Source organism: Bos taurus, chromosome X (genome assembly GCF_002263795.3).
Source record: "Bos taurus isolate L1 Dominette 01449 registration number 42190680 breed Hereford chromosome X, ARS-UCD2.0, whole genome shotgun sequence".
Taxonomy (NCBI): domain Eukaryota; kingdom Metazoa; phylum Chordata; class Mammalia; order Artiodactyla; family Bovidae; genus Bos; species Bos taurus.
In genome coordinates, this window is record NC_037357.1 from 133333184 (window position 1) to 133348275 (window position 15092).

The window sequence follows — 15092 nt, forward strand, 5'->3', positions numbered from 1 at the left end:
TGTCCGAGCTCCCAGCCTGACTTGGGGTCTGTCTGAATAACACCTCTAAGCGAATGCTCTTGTGTAAGATAAGTGATGATGCAGGGACCGGGGACGCACCTGGGAGCAAGTTCCTCACCCACCACTAGGGGGCAGAGGAGGGCAGGCTTGGACCACCAGGTTAGCCTTCGCTCGGTCCTCAGCTGTGTTGAGCGGTAGCGATTCAGTCTACGGGAAGCTTCCATTCAGTTCCGTTCAGTGGCTCAGCCGGGTCGGATTCTTTGCAACCCCATGGACTGCAGCAGGCCAGGCCTCCCTGTCCATCACCAGCTCCCGGAGCTTGCTCAAAGGCATGTCCATCCAGCCGGTGATGCCATCCAACCATCTCATCCTCTCGTCCCCTTCTCCACCTGCCCTCAATCTTTGCCAGCATCAGGGTCTTTTCCAAGGAGTCAGTTCTTCGCATCCCGTGGCCAAAGTATTGGAGCTTCAGTATCAGTCCTTCCAGTGCACACCCAGGACTGATCTGCTTTATGATGGACTGGTTGGATCTTCTTGCAGTCCAGGGGACTCTCAAGAGTCTTCTCCAACACCACAGTTCAAAAGCATCAGTTCTTCAGCACTCAGCCTTCTTTATGGTCCAACTCTCACATCCACACATGACTATGGGAAAAACCATAGCTTTGATTATACAGGCTTAGGACCTGACTCTGCTTAGATTATTGCCTGTATTTCCCTCTTTCCATAATTTTACATATATAATAATATAAAGCTGTCCTTTGGTACCCATGAGAGGTTTGTTCTGGGACCCCCACGGATACCAAAATCCACGGACGCCCTCCACATCTGCATGGATGACTGTTTACAGACTTTATGTATTATAAACATATATGTGTATATACATATTTGGAGACAAAAATATTGTACACACTACACACAGGAGACACAAGCCACCTAGGTAAGTCTATGGCACAAGCACACAACGTTTCCTCAATTCTGCTGTGTGATGCTCATTCACATCAAGATTAGGACTCTTGTCTCACTCTGGAAAAGCTGTCCAAGCTGCTTCTGGATTTGTGCTTTTGGAGTCCTAGGGCCACAGACAGGATTCAGGGCATCCCACAACCGTGGCCGTGGTACCCCAGGGCCGCACGCTCCTAAAGCTGCACTTATTACCTCACAGCCACCTTGACCCAAAGTGTCCAACAGCAGTAAAAAGGACTTTTGAGCCTTTCTGGGTTCTTAACCTCTGTATCGATATCCTGTCTGCCCCAGTCATCAGAGAAGCCCCGAGACCTCTCCTCTGAGGGCTCCCCCTGCCGAGCAAGACACAGCCCCAACCCCATTCTAGAGCAAAGATGCTAGCCGCTGGCTTCCCCAGGCTCCCTTGCAGCTAGAGTGTGTCTGGTGTGGCGGATGAGACTTGTGCCCCAAGTCAACGTTGGAAGCTGATGCGCAAGGAAATAGGCTGTGCAGAAGCAATTCTGGGGAGGGGTTGGCAGCTGCATGTCTGCTTTGGAAGGCAGCCTGGGTGAGCCCTGAGAGGTCAGCCCAGTGTCTGGCATCGAGCTGTGGGCAGCACCCCAGTGCTGTGTTACCTGCATAGGCCTGATTCTGGGCCTGGCTCTAGCCAGTTCTATTCGCACTGTCCCCCACACCTGGGATACCCCAGAGCTGCTCAATATACTCCTCAGCCATTCTTTCTGGCTTACGTTAGCCAGAGTCCAGTGGCTCAGCTGGTAAAGAATCTGCCTGCAATGCAGAAGACCTGGGTTCGATCCCTGGGTCGGGAAGATCCTCTGGAGAAGGAAATGGCAACCCACTCCAGTATTCTTGCCTGGAGAACTCCAGGGACAGAGGAGCCTGGCGGGCTACACACAGTCCATGGGGTAGCAGAGTCAGACACGACTTAAGCAACTAAGTTTCACTTGCAGTTCAGTTCAGTTGCTCAGTCATGTCTCTTTGCAACCCTATGGACTGCAGCACACCAGGCCTCCCTGTCCATCACCAACTCCCAGGGTCCACCCAAACCCATGTACATGAGTCGGTGATGCCATCCAACCATCTCTTCCTCTGTCATCCCCTTCTCCTCCTGCCCTCAATCTTTCCCATCACCAGGGTCTTTTCCAATGAGTCAGCTCTTTGCATGAGGTGGCCAAAGTATTGGAGTTTCAGCTTCAACATCAGTCCTTTCAATGAATACCCAGGACTGATCTCCTTCAGGATGGACTGGTTGGATCTCCTTGCAGTCCAAGGGACTCTCAAGAGTCTTCTCCAACACCACAGTTCAAAAGCATCAATTCTTCGGTGCTCAGCTTTCTTTATAGTCCAACTCTCACATCCATACATGACCACTGGAAAAGCCTTGGAAATATATAGCCTTGCAAAGTGTTTAAATGAGCCTACTCATTGCCTTATTGGAAAGATTCCCCACCTCCTCATTCACAATCATGGTTTTGGTGGAGTTTCTCTCAGCAACTGGGCTCAAGCATAAATGTTTCCCTTTATAGGAGCTCCCATGCTCCAGAGTATTATTAACTTCAAGGCTCAGGGGAAGGTAACACTTTTAACAGTTCCTGCCTGCCCCAATCCCTGTGGAGTGTCCCTCCCCTCAACTTCCCATGCCGCTCTGCGGGTGGACCTGTATGTTAACTTTGCTTACCTTGCACATGGATGAAGACACTTTGCAGAAACAGGGAGCCAGGCTGCGGAAAAAACAACAAAAATTCCACCCAATTCTGAGTCTTTCGTAAAGGTCTGTATCTGCTGCCCACGCCTTCCCATGCGTGTGAACTAGTGATTTGCAGGCTCCCAACACTGACAGTGACCAACACCGCGCCCACAGGTGCACAGAACCCTCGCCGTGAGTATGAACACCTCAAAGACCTTTTAGGAACATCACCCAGATGTGGGCTCCTAAAAAAAGAAACCAAACAAGTTCTCTGCTCCGTGAGTGGAAACTCAGATTCCCAAATCAAACTGGGGAAGGGGGAGGGGGTTCTCAATGGACAAATATTTTTAGAATCACTGCAGCAGAAGGTTCCATAGAGATGAAAGTTAGGTAAAAGCTCAGGCAATCTGGTCTCAACCCAGTTTCCGTCACAGCACAGAGACCTCCTTGGAGGTGTGCCTGAGCTACCAGCGTGTTGCTTCAGCTACGGAAGCCCGAGTTCCAACACACTCGTTTAACAGTGGTTAAGTCCCGCCATGCGACGTGCACCCCAGTGGGTTCGGGACATGGCTCACCCCAGACCCTTCAGCAGCAGGGCTCGGGAGTGCTCAGAGATTCACCCCAGATTCGCTGCGTGAAAGCACCCTCAGTCAGCTAGGCAAGGCTTACAAAAAAAAAAAAAAAGAAACAAAACCAGGCAGGTCTGCACCCCGGGCAACACTGGGGCAGAAGCAACAGCCCAGGTCTGGCGTGATTCCCATGCAGGGTCAGCTTGTGGCCGGAGGACATGGGGCTCTTTGGGGTGACTCGCATGGCCAAATGCAGCTCGTCTGGCCACCTCTGTGTCAGCTCCACACTGCCTATCACCCGGGGGACATCGCTTCAAAGGGAACCGGTCACCGTCTGCATGTGTCTGCCTGAACCGTGTGCTGCGCCCGGTCACCAGCATCCCTACAACTTCAGGTTCTTCTATTATTCATCCTGCACCTCAAAACTGCCAGCGACCCAAGCCTGCCTGCAGGAGAACATCCGTCTGCTTTTTGACTTTTCTAAAACTGCCAGCCTGAAACAAAGTAATGAGAATGAAACTAGTTACACACACAAAAAAAGCACACTCGCCTTTTACATCATAACGCATCTGCAACCGCTGGTCTCTTCATCTGGTTTACAACGAACTGGTTGTAAAAGCAGCCCTGGCCCCCGCCCATTTCTCCCAGGGGAAAAAAACAGACAAGAGCTTGGGGACTTGAGGCAGCGGAGTTAGCGTGGGCCCCCCAGACGAACAAGAAAGTACACACAGAAAGTTCTCTATCAAAATAGAGCAATTTATTTAAGATAACCTAATATGGTCTGTTGATTCTCTCTTGGAACAAATGAGCCATCTCTCTCACACACACACATGGTGATTCACACACACACACACACACACACACACACACACACGGTGATTCTCTTTCCGGGAGCGTGTGAGGGTGGGGGTTGCAGTGGGGCATTGGTGGAGAGAACGGAACGGGGTGAGGGGTGCCGTGTGGATGGAACAGAAGCTGGAAGATGCGGACAGGACATCTGGCTGTACGTCTGACACAGACAATAAAAACCGCAGAAGCCAGACATTCACAAACCTCAGGGAGCGGCGGGAGGAAAACACTCTGCATTGGATGGGAAACACGATCAGAAAAAAAAAAAAAAGGCTGAAAGGTTAAAACAAAACAAAACAAAAAGTAGACCCTTACTCCCGACAAAGTGCACTTCACTCGGCTCCGAGATCTCTCTTCAGAAAGACAAAGTGAACATCGCGGTTCTGTAGCCGTGGAGTGGGCTCGGACGCGCTTCCCCGGGCGTGCGTGTGTGTGTGTGCGTGCGCGCGCGCGAGCGAGCAGAACGAGCTCCCCGGCAAGGTGGACAATTCCGGGGATGGATCTGTGCGTTACTCTCTGCTTTCAGCACCAAGGTCCCATCTGCACACTGAGGACTACGAAGCGTTCTACACGAAGTCTAGAAGCCGCTCGCACTGACGAAGCGATGCGCCCACTGAGCGCTGGCAGAGGGTGCAGCGGGTGTGACTCAGGGCAGGCATGATTTCAGAGGCGCCGGCTGCCTCCTCCTCGTGGTCCCCATCCCGGGGCCTCTTCCTGATGGTTCATGGGCAGTTCTGCCTTCCTCAGCAGCTTCAGTTCATCACCACGCCCGGTATCCAGTCCGTGTCCTTGGCTTTACAGCCCCTGGCTCCAACCCGGCAACTTCCAGCCTGGTACAGGTTTACCAGGAGGCCCCCGTCAATACTTGGGAGACCCTGCGTACCAACCTCCCCGTGACGATCCTCTCGTGGGCCTTTTATATCAAATCCCACCTTCACCACCCTCCAGCAGCATTTGGCTCATCAAATGCAAACCTTGTCTGGACCCCGGGCAGCTGATGCTGTGTGGACAGTGACACGTTTTCATTCGGGGAGGGGTCCAGATGGTGTTCAACTAGACCTCTGCAAACTGCATCTCAAAGTTAATCATTTTGGGGGGGGTGAGGGGGGTCAGTGATTATCCGTGGACGCCTGAGGGCGTCTGCTATCTTCAAAGGTGGGAGTGGAGACGCCAATCAAACACTGACCTTCTGAAAGTTTGAGTGTTTAGATACAGCAGAGCCTGAGAACACGCCTGACCTGTGAAGAGTGCCTGTTGGTCTTCTGCAGTCAAGGGGGTTTGAAAAACTCTCAGATCCATGGAGATAGATAGTGAGCTGAGAGAGAGGAATGCACTCTGGCTTTGGGGGTGCTCCCAGGACAATCCAACTTCTGCACAAAGGCCTAGCCATGCCTTACCGTTGGCTTCGGGGTCCATGGACAGATACCACCACCCTCCAAAACCATCCAGGCTGGTTGCTGGAACACAAAAGGGCTGCCAACCTACCCACCGCCAGCCCCATCCCGGGGGGAAGACGGATAAGCCCAGAGGCCCTGCTGCTAATTTACAAGCTGGGTCAGCATGGGGTCAGGACAGCAGTAGAAGTACAAAGGTTACCTGATCCAAGGGAAAGGAAAACTCCCCTAGGGACACACAAAGCCATGTTTTAATTTTTTTTTTTTTTTAAAAACAGTAAAAAGATTCATTGTTTAAAAAAAAAGGGCAATTTCTCCTGACCTGCTGCCAGAGGAAGCAAACTGTGAAGATGGCCTGTGAACTGAGACACCCTACCTCTGTTAATTCACCCTCAGGACTGAAAACCTCTCTCCAATCACTTCTGTCGCTGTGAGACCCAGTGAGGTCCCGGAGGCCCCTCCAGTTGGTCAGCCCTGGAGGGACTTGGCCGAGCTGCTCCTGGTTTGGAGGGGGTCCCCCCCACCCACGCCCACGAGTCTCAAACAAGGCGGCATTGGTGTCGTGGAGCGGGATGGTTCCGACGGCCCCCCTTCAGCGATGCTGGATCTGGGAACGCTTCTTGGGTTCGAGGGCACCCCCTTGTCCGCTGTTCTGGTCCAATGCACTGGGAAGAAAGAAACGTCCAGGTCTTCTTGGAGCAGAAAAGGGGCTGGGGTCTTCCTCTCCGGCCGCACAGACCAGCCCCAAAGCCGACCCCAGAGCTGCCCACCCGGAGTCCCCTCACTGCTTTCCACCAAGTTCAAAGTGAAGGGACCCCTCTACCTGTCTCTTCCTAAAGGCTTCTTTTTTTGTTGTTAAATAGGAATCACACAAAGCTCTCGTGTCTGAATGGCCATTTTACGATTTTAAAATTGTTTTAACATAAAAAATATCTTTTTTCTCTTCTCCAAAAATACTCCGGGCTCTTTCTCTTATAAGTCACTTTTTTTTTTTCTTCTTCCCCCTCCTTGTAAAAAGTCCCCCTTGCCCTGCCTTCTTACATAAAGCACTTATTATGCGCCGAAAGTGCCCTTGAGACTGGAAGATGGGAGGCAACTATGAGGGGGGGAGGGGGAGGGGGGAGGGGGGAGGGGAAGATGCAGGCCAGAAAGCACCGCATCTGAGAGGGGCTGTCTCTCTGGTGGGTGAAACAACAGCAAATAAGCAAGACACCCAGTAACAGTCTCCACCTGGGACCCAAGGCCCGCCCCGCCTCCACCACCCTTCCACCCCAACCAAGACGACAGGATTCCAGCCCATAGAAAAACCACGGGGACAAAGGTTCTAGAAAATAGAAACTGTTGGGATTACAAAGGTACCCATTTCATCCATACAAACTGGTCTTTCGAACATCCTTGTGAGAGTTTAACTGTAGTGTCCAAATGTTTAGGGGAAAAAAAAAAACAAAAAAAAACAACCCATTGACGGGAGGAGTTTTTCCTCCCCTTTTGGTTTATCACAGCATTTTTTTTTCTCTTTTCATTTTGGCACAGCCTTTCCTGTTTTTTCGTTCGTCTCAACCATCGGAGCCTGTTCTGGGTGGCAATTGATCCATGCACTGAGTCAAGCTGGTGGCTTCTCGCTCCCCTGGGGCTGGACGTTTCAGGTGGAAACCATTCCTTTTCCCCGCCTTTGACAGCACTTGCGTGTGTGTTTTCTGTTTTAAACTTCTCGGTGGAGGTTATGAAAAAAAAGAAAAAAAGAAAAAATAGAGACTCCAGTGGCCAGGGATGACTTGGTCTCAAAGGACACTACCTAAGGTCAGGTTTGCGCTGTTTCGGAGCTGACGGAATTGTGTCTGAATAGTGCTACAACCCCACACATCCACTGCTGGCCCGTCGGAATTCTCTTCTCATGTCTATAATATCTTTTCTGTGTGTGTTTACTTTCGCAGATCTAACACGCACACCTGAAAGGAGAGAGAAAAGCGCCTGTTATCTTGAGAGGCAACATCAGATGCCCTTAAGAGCACAGGATGGCACATGGCCTGTGGACCAAATCCGGCCCGCCGTCCACTTGTTTATAAATAAAGTTTTATTCACACAGTCCAGAGGGTTCAATCAGACCAGCTCTAGCGGACAGGTGAGTGTCTAAACATCATTAGCACCCAACCCTAGGCCACAGCCGTCAATGGGTGTCACAGACCAGACCCCTACATGGTGGAGCAGATGGCAACTGAAGCCTGAGCACACAGCTCGCGTAAGGGTCGGGGGGCAGGCTGACAGCCAGCCAGCCAACGCCCTGCCCTACATCTCAGGGCAATTCCAAGTGCAGAAAGCTAGACACCTCAGGGGACCAGCAGAGGGTTACTGGGACCCGGGAGACCTGTTGAATGGAAGGTTGGGCCTTCATCACCAGAGGGTCTGGGTGGGGGCACAAAGGTTGAAGCCAAGGGTGGACCAAGTTAACTGCTCAGCCTCATCACCTGTCATGTGGTGGTCACTTCTCCGCTGTTGGGGGGAGGTCCTGAGCACCCTAAGACTTCCAGCAGCAGCCCCGGTTTCCACACCAGGTGCCAGCAACCCCCCACCCACCCCCCCAAAAGCACTAACAACCCAAATGCCTCCAGACACCTCCAATGTCTCCAAGGGTGCAACCGATGCAGCTGAGAACCACGAATTCCGCCAGGAAAAAAAACACACATCATTCAGGAAGCAAGAAGAGACATTCACTCCCAGAGCACTGCCCAGCCCAGATGCTTCCTTCACCAACACACGTCTCTGAGGCCTGTCACAGCCCTGGGAGTACTCCTACGTGGGTCTCAGGGGTCTGGACCGTTGTTGACCCCACCCTCCCCGAACCCTCCCTGCTCCCCGCACCGCCCCCTCTCCTGCCTGGGGAAGCCCCAGGGTGCTGCTTACGGAGCCGTCTGACGCACTGGCGCCCACTTTGTCGCCCCGGGCATTCCAGCACACCTCGAAGATGCCCCCGGTGCCTCGGTAGCTGTGCACGAGACTTCCGCTCTGCAAAGCAAGGGCGCCGTCACTCGAGAGGCGGAACGCTGGCGAGGCCACCTGCCCACCGACCCCACCTGGGGATGTCAGCCCAGAAGCTTGCAAAGCCACAGAAGCTAATAGAACTTTCAGTTAAAGGAGCTCTGGCCTGGCGGGAACATGTGACTCAGATCTGTAGCCGCAGTGTGGGGGGCCTGCCTAAAGGACCCTTGGCTGCCCACCAAGAGAGACAGCCTCTATGGTTTCCGCCAGGCTCACGCCTCCCGGGGGAAGGAGAAAGTCAGCAAGATTGGATACGTGCTTATATTTCAACCAGGCTTCCGTCTCACTGAGTGTTCAAGGGAGCCTCAGAATAACTCAAAGAGTTTTATGGTTTAGTGGGGGAGAAAAAGGATGCAAAATGTGGGAAGCTGCTGTATATATATACAGCACAGGGACCTCAGCTCGGTGCTCTGCCATTACCTGGAGGCTTGAAGACGGGTGGGGAGAGGGAGATTCAAGAGGGAGGGGACATATGTATACATATGGCTGATTGCCTTGCTGCATAGCAGAAATCAGCTGTAAAAAAAAGCAATTATCCTCCGATTTAAAAACAAACAAAAAAAAGGGTGAGTAAAATGATTTGCTGAGCTGCTGATGGCAGGCAGAACCCAGCTATTGATGGCAATTTTTTTGAAAGTCAAGCATCCTCCTGTGATGCGAGTTCGATCCCTAGGTCAGGAAGGCGCCCCTGGAGAAGGGAATGGCTACCCTAACTCCACCATTCTTGCCTGGAGAATCCCGTGCACAGAGGAGCCTGGCGGGCTACATAATATAAGTCCATGAGGTTGCAAGAGTCGGACAGGCCTGAGCGACCGAGCACACACATGGGCGGCTGTCAGCCTGGCTTCACATTAGGGCCACTGTCGTGTCTCATTTGCCAAGAAGGCACGATTGCGTGAGACGGCCGCAGAGGAGGAGCCCGAGGTCTCAGTGGACCACCCTCGGCCCCAGGCTGGCTAACGTGGCATCCGTTACTACCTCCCTTGAGAAAGCATGTTCATCAGTGTCTGCCAGGCCTCAGGGCACACCAACGGGGTGCCCGCTTCATCCATCCTGGGACCACACGCAATGCCTGCTGCTGTCAATGGAAGGCAGTGGGTGCAAGGTTTCCTGCCAAGGGCTCGGAAAAAAAATAACCCGAGTCCCTGGCAGGGGCGACCCAGCATCCACAAAGAGCCTGGGGCAGATGGTGCTGGGTGGGCTTCCGACCGTCCGGGGAACTGGGGATGTGTCTATGTCCGTGTCCGAGGCAAGGCATTCCTGAGTGCAAACTCAGGTTCTGGGGTCACCAAGAAAGTGAAATCAAACTGTCAGTCGCCTAGTTGTATCCGACTCTTGGCGACCCCACGGACTGTAGCCCGCCAGGCTCCTCTGTCCCTGGGATTCTCCAGGCTAGAACACTGGAGTGGGCTGCCATTCCCTTCTCCAGGAGAATCTTCCCAACCCAGGGATCAAACCCGGGTCTCCCACAATGCAGGTGGATTCTTTACCATCTGAGCCACCAGGGAAGCCCACGGGTCAGTGAGAACTTGACTGTATTGGGTGTGGGGCTGGGGGGGTTGGTGGGGACCCGGGCGGTGGGCATGCAGGGAGTTTACCTGAGTGTTCCAGATGTGCACACACTTGTCGAAGGAGCCGCTGGCCAAGTACTTCCCGTCGGGGCTGAAGGCCACGCTGTACACGGGTTCCTGGTGCTTGGTCAGCGTGTGGAGGCACACGCCCCGCTCCACGTCCCAGAGGCGGACGGTAGAATCGAACGAGGCGCTGGAAAGACAGAGATGGTCACCGCGGACGCCTGTGGGTTCAAAAAAGGCCACCACAGCTGTCGGCAGGTTCCCGCCGGTCTCCTGAGGACGTGACTCTCACAGTGGGAGTGACTTCCCTTACATCTCAAAGACCGTAAGTGGGTATTTCTTCCTCTTCTAGAATGTGACTCAACACGCACTGAACACAAAGCCACGGTCCAGGGAGGGGACATGTATGCCTGTGGCCAATTCATACTCAGGTACGCCAAAAGCCATCACAACATCATAAAGTTTTTCTCTTCCAATTAAGATAAATAAATTTTTTAAAAAGTCATGCAATAAATCTCTTTCTCTTTTTGGGTGCCATTATCAAGGGAACAAATTGACAGCCACACTCATTTATTTCTGCATTTCTGTGAGACACAAATGCTACGTATTTGCTAAATTTTCTAAAACGGTCCCACCACTGACAACACATGTATCGCTGCCAAGTGAAAAACAAAGCCAAAAATAAAAAGCCGAGAGCCGTATTCGGGGAAATGGTTAAGTGAGCGAACACAAATTTTAATCCCACAGGAATTAAAATATAATCGCATCCAAATATACAATCACACTCCCAGGAGCTGCAAATTTTAGTTATGTCTAAATCTGAAAGAAGAGCGTTTGAGTGCATGCGTGCCAAGCTGTCCCATTCATGCCTGACTCTTTGTGACCCCATGGACTGCATCCCCGCCAGGCTCCTCTGTCCATGGGATTCTCCAGGCAAGAATACTGCAGTGGGTTGCCGTGCTCTCCTCCAGGGAATCTTCCCGACCCAGGGATCAAACCCACGTCTCTTACATCTTCAGCATTGGCAGGCGGCTTCTTTACCACTAGGGCCACCTGGGAAGCCCACCCACCACAGAGCTGTTTCCCCAGGCATTTCTTTCCTCTTCTGGGACTTACATCCATCCCTTTATGCTTGGCGCCTAGAAGGCTCACTTACGGCCGTCATGGGTACCATGTGATTCAAAAGCACCTCACAAGTCATCAAACAAAACAAAACAAAAAAGATAACGTTCTGTTCCAGACCTTTAAGTGCATTTCAGGCCAGTGGCTTGCAATAGGAGCATAACAGCTCTCATGTTTTTCTGGATCAGCTTTTAGCTGATACAGGAATTCCTTTCTGTGTTTTCTGAGAGACGGCCTTGGGTCAGGCACTTTCAGTAACAGATTCTTCATCCCACTGCTATGTGACAAAGACAAGGGGAGGGGGTCTCCCCCTCATTTACTGCAGGGCTGGGCCACCAGCCATTCTCCCCACTAACCCATTCTCTCCAATTCTGCAGGAAAAAACCCACTGCCGCTTCCTCCCAAGTCCTGTCTTTCCCAGGCGAGACCACACAACCATGCTTTGTGGGATCATGGTCTCCAGAACCCTCGGTGTGTCCCATGTTCACTCCTGGAATCTCTTTAGCTTGTGTGCCTCAAGGTTCTTATTAAAATATCCTACTGGGAGTGCAACACTGTATCCTGAGTGAGGTCTGAGCAGGACTGGGAACACAGAAGTCTGCAGAACGCCGCCTCAGTGAGGAGCTTTTGTGGACTTCTAACCGCTCTGCTCCCTTCTGGTGTGTCACTGACTGGCTAGTCCTCTGCATCCGATGCTGGTGTCTTAGGGGGTTTACTGCACACACCAGGGGTCCCCATCCTCCGGGACCTGATGCCTGATGATCCGAGGTGAAGCAGACGCGATCATAACAGAAATAAACGGCACAATAAATGTAGTGCACTCGAATCATCCTGTAAACCTTGGAAAGTGATTTTCCATAAAACTGGTCCCTGGTGCCAAAAAAGCCGGGGACAGCCAGGACGAAAGGTTAGGCTGGATCTGGTATTGGCCGGGGAACCTTTATCACCATCAACACTCTCACCACCTGCAGCTCCGAGTTGGGCCAAGTAAACCAAGCCCGAAGCGAAGTGAAATGAACTGAAAGTCACTCAGTCGTGTCCAAGTCTTTGCGACCCCTTGGACTATACAGTCCATGGAATTCCCCAGGCCAGAATACTGGAGTGGGTAGCCTTTCCCTTTTCCAGGGGATCTTCCCAACCCAGGGGTCGAAACCAGGTCTCCCACATTGCAGGCGGATTCTTTACCACCTGAGCCACCAGGGAAGCCCAAGAATACTGGAGTGGATAGCCTCTCCCTTCTCCAGAGGATCTTCCTGACCCAGGGATCGAACCAGGTCTCCTGCATTGCAGGTACATTCTTTACCAACTGAGCTTCCAGGGAAGCCCAACCAAGCCTGGGGTTCAAGCTAAACTGCTTCCTTTCTTCAGTTGTAGTAAAAACCTTCACCAAAGCAAAGTGCTGGGAGGGTGGATGTAAGCAATTCCTCCCTCCAGCCTCAAGGTTAAAAGCATCCTTATCTCAACTTAGCTATCATGTGATAACCTCTATCTCCTGGCCCTTTCACTTTGAGTTAAGTTTCTAAGTAACTCTGAATGTGAATCACTCACTCGTGTCCAACTCTTTGCGACCCCACAGACTGTAGCCCGCCAGGCTCATCTGTCCATGGGATTCTCCAGGTAGCTTTGTCCCATCTCCAGGGGAACTTCCCAACCTGAGTCTCCTGCATTACAGGCAGACTCTTTAGCATCTGAGGGCATGAACACGTTTGCAAGACACACTGACAGCATCTCCTGGTCTCTTGGGGACACGAATGACTTTTACTGGGCGCATGGCTGGCGCAGCCTCAGCCACCAAGGCTGCTTTCGGGAACCGAGACTGGGGTGCGGGCTGTCTGTCCTTTACCTCGCCAGCATGATGCTGGAGTTGGGGTTGCTGGTGGCCGGCCCGGTGGGACTCCACTTGATGGTGTATATCTCTTTGCTGTGCGCCTGAAGGTCGTGGACACACGTGTCCTGCTTCATACTCCAGATCTACAGGACGCAACGGGAACACGGTGAGCAAAGGCCGATTCTTCCACTGCGGGGAGCTTCGGCACCGTTCCTGCCTGGAGCACTGCAGAGGTTTCTCTGTCCCTGGGAAGCTGACGTCCAGCGGGGTGGGCGGCTGACAAGGGGCAGGTGCTTCACAGGCAGAGGCGTCCGCTGACCACCAGGGGGCGCCCGTGAGAAAGGCCAGAGAGTTCCATAGCACCCTGGTCTGATCTCGGAAGCTAGGCAGGGTCGGGTCGGGTCAGGTCTAGTTAGTAATTGGCTGGGAGAAAGGCCTCGGGAACGGAAGGAGGCTCCACGGGACCTCGACTGATAAACAGGGCTTCACTGCCGGGGCAAGCGCCACGTCGTTTGCAAAGAGAAAAAAACGACAGAGGCAGCAAGAGTGCTCACAGCACAACGGCCAGCTGCAGGAGGAGCGCTGGGACCGAAGACACAGCACGAGGCCCCAGGGGTCACCAAGGGTCACACGGCCCAGCCTTGCAGCCTTACCTTCAATGTCATGTCATCAGAGCAGGAGGCTAGCAACATGCCAGACGGATCCCATTTGATAGCGTTGACCTCATTCTGCAAGAGAGCAAAAGGTTTAAAAAAAAAAAAAAAGAAAGAAATGAAGGCCTGGGTGTAGTAAACACAAGAGTCCAGCAGAGGGCAGGAGCGCTCTGTCTTCTCTGCAAAAAGCCTGGGAGTAGTAAACACAAGCGTCCAGCAGGGGGCAGGAGCGCTCTGTCCTCGCTGAAAAAAGCCTGGGAGTAGTAGGCACAAGCTTCCAGCAGGGGGCAGGAGCGCTCTATCCTCACTGCAAAAAGCCAGGAACCTGTAAAACAAGTTGAATGCAGAATTTCAAAGAATAGCAAGGAGAGAGAAGAAAACCTTCCTCAGCAATCAGTGCAAAGAAATAGAGGAAAACAATAGAAAGGGAAAGACTAGAGATCTCTTCAAGAAAATTAGAGATACCAAGGGAACATTTCATGCAAAGATGGGTATGATAAAGGGCAGAAATGGTATGGTCCTAACAGGAGCAGAAGATATTAAGAAGAGGTAGTAAGAATACACAGAAGAACTATATAAGAAAGATCTTCATCACCCAGATAATCATGATGGTGTGATCACCAACCTAGAGCCAGACATTCTGGAATGCTTTAGGAAGCATCACTATGAACAAAGCTAGTGGAGGCGATGGAATTCCAGTTGAGCTATTTCAGAATCTAAAAGATGATGCTGTGAAAGTGCTGCACTCAATATGCCAGCAAATCTGGAAATCTCAGCAGTGGCCACACGACTGGAAAAGGTCAGTTTTCATTCCAATCCTAAAGAAAGGTAGTGCCAAAGAATGCTCAAACTACTGCACATCTGCACTCATCTCACACGCTAATAAAGTAATGCTCAAAACTCTCCAAGCCAGGCTTCAACAGTACGTGAACCGTGAACTTCCAGATGTTCAAGCTGGATTTAGAAAAGGCAGAGGAACCAGAGATCAAATGGCCAACATCTGTTGGATCATCAAAAAATCAAGAGAGTTCCAGAAAAATATCTACTTCTTACTTTATTGACTATGCCAAAGCTTTTGACTGTGTGGACCACAACAAACTCTGGAAAATTCTTAGAGATGGGAATACCAGACCACCTGAACTACCTCTGGAGAAATCTGTATGCAGGTCAGGAAGCAACAGTTAGAACTGGACATGGAATAACAGATTTGTAATAAACAGGGAAAGAGTACGTCAAGGCTGATATTGTCACCCTGCTTATTTAACTTATATGCAGAGAACATCATGAGGAACTCCGGGCTGGAAGAAGCACAAGCTGGAATCAAGATGGGCAGGAGAAATATCAGTAACCTCAGATATGCAGATGACACCATCCTTATGGCACAAAGTGAAGAAGAACTAAAGAGCCTTTTGATGAA

The 15092-nt window shown here is 51.7% G+C and overlaps 1 protein-coding gene across 7 annotated transcripts in view; it reads right to left on the reverse strand.

Annotated features, from left to right (window-relative positions):
• Positions 1-5695: 5695 nt before the first annotated feature.
• Positions 5696-15092, reverse strand: part of TBL1X (transducin beta like 1 X-linked) — a 246677-nt gene continuing 237280 nt past the window's right edge. For 6 of the 7 annotated variants that reach the window (XM_059883400.1, XM_059883399.1, XM_059883401.1 and 3 more), the window contains 5 exons: positions 13676-13750; positions 13038-13165; positions 10097-10262; positions 8364-8465; positions 5696-7411 (listed from right to left, as the gene is read on the reverse strand). In XM_059883400.1, coding sequence (XP_059739383.1) covers positions 7385-7411; positions 8364-8465; positions 10097-10262; positions 13038-13165; positions 13676-13750 — 498 coding nt within the window. In that variant the 3' untranslated portion in view covers positions 5696-7384. The remainder of the gene's footprint in view (positions 7412-8363; positions 8466-10096; positions 10263-13037; positions 13166-13675; positions 13751-15092) is intronic. The other variant, NM_001145232.1, reaches the window with a different exon arrangement.